The sequence below is a fragment of the Bison bison genome, unplaced genomic scaffold (genome assembly GCF_000754665.1).
Source record: "Bison bison bison isolate TAMUID 2011002044 unplaced genomic scaffold, Bison_UMD1.0 scf7180017864368, whole genome shotgun sequence".
NCBI classification, from domain to species: Eukaryota; Metazoa; Chordata; class Mammalia; order Artiodactyla; family Bovidae; genus Bison; species Bison bison.
The window spans coordinates 1,170,139-1,176,527 of record NW_011494940.1 but is presented as its reverse complement, the minus strand read 5'-3'; the positions used below and the strand labels follow the sequence as shown (position 1 = coordinate 1,176,527).

The window sequence follows — 6,389 nt, the reverse complement described above, 5'->3', positions numbered from 1 at the left end:
GGTGGCAGGTTCAAGCCAGTCTGTGAGGACATCAGTGGGCAATGTCACAGCCAACTTGTGACACTGGGAAAGGGGGCTGGGATGAGAGCTCAGTCATTCATTTTTTTCAACTAGCATGTATTGGTCCAACGCATGAACATTTGTCACGTGTCCACACACGGTCATCTAAGGATATGGTCCAGCTGACAGCCTAACAAGCTTTAGCCAGTAGATCAAGCTTGATGCCTGAGGCACCTTCCAGATATCAACCTTCCCTCTACCATGCAACTCAAGTGGTGGGCAGAGGTGCACAGAGGGGAGCCCCTGGGATCTCATGTATGCAAAGTTACTGTGCTCCCATGCTGTCAGGGCAAACAGGATGCCAAAATCCCACTAAGGGAACAGAGAGGCTCCTGAATCCCTAGACAGGTCTCTCTGTGCACAGGAGTGGGCTCAGCATCAAGGAGAACAGTCAGGCATAAGCTGGAAGGGGAGCTGGTGGTGGGCAGTGCATGGGGAGGGATAAGGAGATGATGGGGAGGGATAGGAGATGATGGGGAGGGACCAGGAGATGGTGGGGAGGGATAAGGAGATGATGGGGAGGGACAACAGATGGTGGAAGGGGACCAGGAGATGATGGGGCCGGCACCCCATTCCTTACCTTGGCAATGTCCTTTCCTGACCATGATGTAGCCCTGGTCACACTCACAGTGGTAGGAACCCTCCGTGTTGGTGCACCGACCCCGGCTGCACACCCCTGGCTGCTCACACTCATCTATGTCTGTGAACACACAGAAAAGTCCCGAGTTGGGGCCAGCCCTGCAGGGGGTCCTGGGGCATCCCCTCAGAGGCCAAGGTCAAGGATGTGCATGATGAGGCCCAGACAGGGAAGACGTCCTTGCCAGAGCCATGAACGGCAGGGGCTCTGAGGCCAAGTCAGACTAACCTAGCTCAGGCCTCTGCAAACCCATGAGTTTCCTTCTCGCAGGGAAGGTGGCTACTTTGGGGGCCCCTGGAGAGCCTTCCAGCTGTCTGCTTACTCCAGTGTAAGGGCTGGTCTTGAAGTCAGGTGGCAATGGATATGCCACTCTCCGAGGAGGCCACCAAAGTCCCCTCCTGACCCCAATACATCCCCCAGAGCTCTGCTCCTAGAGTTCTTAGGGGCCTTCTTAAAGGTTAGTGAAGTTGTTCAGTTGTGTCCAACTCTTTGTGACCCAATGGACTGTAGCCGACCAGGCTCCTCCATCCATGGGATTTTCCAGGCATGAGTACTGGAGTGGGTTGCCTTTTCCTTCTCCAGGGGATCTTCCCAACCCAGGGATTGAAGCCAGGTCTCCTGCATTGCAGGCAGATGCTTTACCGTCTGAGCCACCAGGGAAGCCCAAAGTTAGGGATTAAAGGTTAGGGATTGGGATTCCCTGGTGATCCCTGGTGATCCAGTGGTTAGGATTTGGTCCTCTCACTGCCAGCGGCCTAGGTTCAATCCCTGGTTGGGGAGCTAAGATCCTGCAAGCTGTGTGGAGCAGCCAAAAAAAAAAAAAAAAAAGGTTAGGAATTAAGCAGCCAGTGAGAGACAGTATCTTAGGCAGCTGTGGATCTGTTCCTGTGGTTTCTTCTATTGTCCCAAAGCATAATGGGGCCCTATAATGGCTTGAAAGCCCAAGCCTGGTCATGCCCTCCTCTGTTAAGGCCCTACCAGGGTTCCCTGCTGCTTAGGCTGCTTCACAAGGCCTCACCCCAGCCTTGCTGTGTTTGCCGATCCCCACTGGTCTAGCCTCTGAGCCTTCGTTCACACAAATGCCTCTGCTTGGTTTGACGGCCAGCAGAAACTTGCTCCCATTTCAAGGATGGGTTCAATTTATCAACTCTAGATGGCTCTGGCCACCCCCAATTCCCTGCCCACCACAGCCAAATTAATAGAGGACTTGTCTTTTCCCCCCACCCCCACTCCCAGCAATGGTTCAACACTTCACAGAGGCTCTGTGCAGATGAGATGAGGTCATCCAGGTGAAGGGCTTAGCACAGCACCTGCCTGGCACGAGGTAAGCACTGAATTATTATTACTGTGCTCAGTCTCCAAGTCGTGTCCAACTCTCTGCGACCCTGTGGACTGTGGCCCGTCCATGGGCTCCTCTGTCCGTGGGATTCTCCAGGCAAGAATACTGGAGTGGGTTGCCATTTCCTTCTCCAATTATTATTATTATTCCAGCACTAAACCTACTTTGTAAAACCCAAGCCCCTCTGCTGGCATGTGAGATCTCTCATGACCTGGCCCCTGCCTGGTTCTCTCACTGTGGTTCCTGCCTCCCACACACCTCCTAGCCTCAGCAGCCACATGGAACCTGCTTCTGGGCTTCTGCCTGCTCTGCCTCCTTGCCTGGAGTGGCTTCACACCCACCAGCTTGGCTGTCTCCTTTCCATCTTTCAGTGAGGCTGCCCTCGCCCTTCCAACCCACATGGCCCTTCCCAGGGTTCCCTTAGGGATGAGGAGGGATGAGTAACTGCTTCCCCGCACCCCCATGACTTCTGAGAATGTGCCTTATTATTCCCAGGCCCTTAGTGCCTAGCCCAGAACCCCCAAAGTACCTATTGCATGAGTGGGATTATAAGCATTTGTTTTCAGACAATGTTTTCATCTGAGCAATACCTCATAACACTTCAGTGCAGACTGGAGTCACTAGCAGAGGGCGTAAAGCAGGCACTCCGAGGCCCATGTCCAGAGATTCTGACCCAGCAGTACTGGGGCGGGCCTAGGAACCTGCATTTTAATAGCTCTCCAAGCAATTCTGAAATAACCGGTCCTCACTTTGGGAAGCTCTATTCCCAGTGGAAGAGGAAAGGAAACTTGCTAAAGGACTCACTAACTGCTGGGGCCAGGATGACTGCTGGATGAATAAGGCTGGGAAAACGGACTTGTTTTATGGAGAAAAATGGAGGTGGAAAAGACTCAGTCTTAACACCCATACAAGGATGGACTCCAGATGGATTAAAACATGTTGTAAGGGACTTCCCTGGAGATCCAGCAGCTAAGACTTCGAACTCCCAAAGTGAGAGGCCGGGGTTGGGTCCCTGATCAGGGAACTAGATCCCACACACCACATCTAAGACCCAGCACAGCCAAATAAACAAAATACATAACTAACTAAATAAAAAGAACATGTCATGAAAGGCAAAACTGTAACTGTAATAAAGGAAGGTGTAGAATGTATTTGTGACTTATAGTGGGGAAGGAATTTTTACATAAATCCCTCAAAGCATAAAAATAGAGCAAAAAAGGTAAATTTCTATACACCAGAACTAAGAATTTCTGTTCAAAGAAGGATACGTGGATAAGGTCAATGGGCAGAGGACAAGAGGTAAGAATTATCATATCTAAACCCAGGCGAGTATCTGGAATATATAAGGAACTCCTAAACAGCCACAAGGAAAAACAGGAATGACCACTGAACTGAGCAAAAGATGACGATAAGCAATTTCTAGGTAAGGAAACCCAATGGCTAACATATGAAGAGATGCTCATATTTACTAGTAAAGCAAATGTTAAATATTTAATTTAAATTATTATTTAATAATAATTATTGCTCAGTCATGTCTGACTCTTTGTTACCCTATGCACTGTAGCCCACCAGGCTCCTCTGTTCATGGGATTCTCAAGGCAAAAACGCTGGAGTAGGTTGCCATTTCCTCCTCGGGGTGGGGGGAATCTTCCTGTCCCAGGAATCGAACCTGGGTCTCTGGCACTGCAGGCGGATTCTTTACCGCTGAACCATTGGGGAAGCTCAAATATTTAATAGTCATATAATTTGTTCTCGAAATTGTAGTGGTTTCTATTAATTAGATAAATTAATGAAATAATTTATAACTAAAAATATTTAAAATAAGGAGGATACTCTTTTACGAGAGCAGCAACATTTAGAAAATGAATGTTATTGGATGAGGCCTCATCAGGTGGCAGCCACGCCCTGTTGGAGAAGCTCTGAGAGCTGACCTTGAGCCTCCGGCCTCCTCCCCCAGCTGGCAGGCTGGCAGAGACATCCAGACACCCGGGCTGGCACGCGGCAGGACCCATTGTCTGGGTCAGACCTGGTGACACCCTTCCATGCAGCAGCCACTGCCTGTCCCGGGCCAGCACCTTGGGCTGGGCCTGCAGGGAGCAGTGCCTCCAGCCCACAGCACTTGCCAAGGCTGCAAAGCCCACCAGAGAAGCCCCTTAGCCCCCAGGCCTCTGCCCTCGATAACTCCAGGCTGTTCTGAGCACTGCTGCCTGAGTCACCTCCCTGAGAGCCGGCTGACCGCACCGCCGCCCTCTGCTCACAGACCTCTGCTGGCTGCCACTGTCTGTGGGACGGCGACCAAGCACTTCAGCCTGGCGCTCAAGACACTCAGCAAACTGGCGTGGGTTCCCGCCACTTCCTCCACATACCGGGCGCTCCCATCACTCTGGATTTATCGTTATTCCCAGAGCGCGCCAGGCTTGTTCATGGCTCTGCCCTCTGCAAAAACGCTTCCCTTCCCCTGAAATACCCTCAGCTTCCTCTTTTCCTTCACCGTGGGTGTGTGTGTGTGTGTGTGTGTGTGTGTGTGTGTGTGTCTGTGTGTGAGGGAGGGTGTTGGAAGCAAACCGTGCTTTGGGGCCAGGTCGATTTTGATTCTGCTTCCAGCTCAGCCACGGCTCTAGGTGTGAGGTCTCTGGGTGTTTCAATTCACCTCTCTGAGCCTCAGTTTGTTAAACTGTGAAATGGGGATAAGGGTTTCTACTGCATGGGGTTGGGTGGGATGATGTGCGTCACAAAATAAAGGGCTCTCGATGGCTCTGGCACATGAGAACAGCTCATTAAATGGTAGCTGTTATTATTCTGGCCCCACTCAAACATTCCTGTGGGAAACCTTCGCACTTTCTTCCATGGAACCAGTGTGTCTTCATTCCACAGTGCCAGAGTCCACGCCTTACTCACTGCAGTACTCACACGGCTCCTGGGCCAGAACCAGAAACGTGAGTCCTGAGAACAGCAGGGCCATTCTCCAGGTGAAGGATTCCGACTGGGTTATGAGTCTTGCGGCACTGCTTGGAAACCACTGCATCCTATTCTCTGTAAACTCATTAGTTAAAATGTAAGCGGAGTGTTTCACATGTGGTATAAATGCTGCATATTAAAGGGCCTTTTTTGGAGGTGTCTTTGTCCAGCGACCCCACGCAGAGCTTCCCAGGGAAGCTTAAAGCTTGTAGGCATCTCCCAGCAAAGGCGCCCTGCTCCCCAGACTGCCCGGAGTCCCAGTTGGTGTCCTCACAGGTCACCCTCTGTACCCAATAGGAAAGAAACTCCTTGTCACTCAGAATTTGGGGACCTGGCTGCTCGTCTTCATCTCTAGCCATGTCCCCAGGTTTCCCCTCATACTCTCGGCTCCCGTCACAGTTCCTTGGAGTGGTGGTGAATATTTTGCTGCCTTTCAGATTCACACCCCTCCATCTGGTCTCAGCAACCTCAGCCTCAGTGTAGGCTGCTTCCTCCCAGGTCCAAGTCTGAGCCCTGGTCTCGGTTCCTGCGGTCCCCCCATTCCCCACATTGCAGCGCTGTAACTAGGTGCTGCGGATGCCTGGATCCTCCTCCACCCAAACACCACCTGTGGGGTCCTGTACCCTCCAAGGGGCAAGGGCAGCTCAGCTTACCTTGGCATTCCTGTGTGGCCCCCGAGGTGGCCAGCTTGTAGCCAGGGTAGCAGAAGCAGGAGTAGGAGCCCACACGGTTGACACAGCGTCCCCTTCCTTTGCAGGGGTCCCTCAGACACTCATTGTCATCTGAGCAGAGGGAGATGGGGAGGGCAGTCAGGGGGGCCCTTCTCTGGGTAGCTGTGAGCCACTTGCCATGCTAAGGGCTGGATAGGGGATGGTGCTATGGGGCAAGGAGGGATTGAGGGAGCAGAGGAGACTGGGGAGACGAAAAATCTCTGGCCCTGGGGACCTTGAAGTCCATCCATTGGCTCATTCAGGAACCAAGGGCCTGGGGCAGTGGCCCTGCACCCCCTCTCTGCCCCGTGTCCCCCTTCCCGGGGGCCCGTGATCATTTCCTTTCTCCTTCAAGGCACAGGAGATGTGTCTCCCTTGTATAAAATACTGGGGGAGTGGATCAGGCCCACACTGGATGATTTATGTGTTGTGCCTCCAAACTTCTTTGCCAGGGATAGCCGTGGTGGAGACAGCAGGTCAGGCTTCAGTCTGCTATGCAGACAGCGAGATGACCAGTCTGAGGGATGGGTTGATCTCAGAGCCAAGGGCACCAAGTAAAAGGTGTTCTTTTTCTGGGCTCCAAGGCCCAGGGGTGGCTTCCCACTCTCCTGAAGACTCCTCAGATGGTCCTTCCAGAGACCAGCCTCCCCAAGGTTAAGGTTAGCTTTGTCCACAGGGACTGTGG

General features: G+C 52.3%; 1 protein-coding gene across 2 annotated transcripts in view; it reads right to left on the bottom strand.

Moving 5' to 3' along the window:
* LTBP2 (latent transforming growth factor beta binding protein 2) overlaps positions 1-6,389 on the bottom strand; it is a 109,696-nt gene that overhangs the window by 19,536 nt on the left and 83,771 nt on the right. For both annotated transcript variants that reach the window (XM_010855745.1, XM_010855744.1), the window contains exons 17-18: positions 5,648-5,776; positions 641-760 (exon numbers count right to left, since the gene is read on the bottom strand). In XM_010855745.1, the coding sequence (XP_010854047.1) occupies positions 641-760; positions 5,648-5,776 (249 nt within the window). The remainder of the gene's footprint in view (positions 1-640; positions 761-5,647; positions 5,777-6,389) is intronic.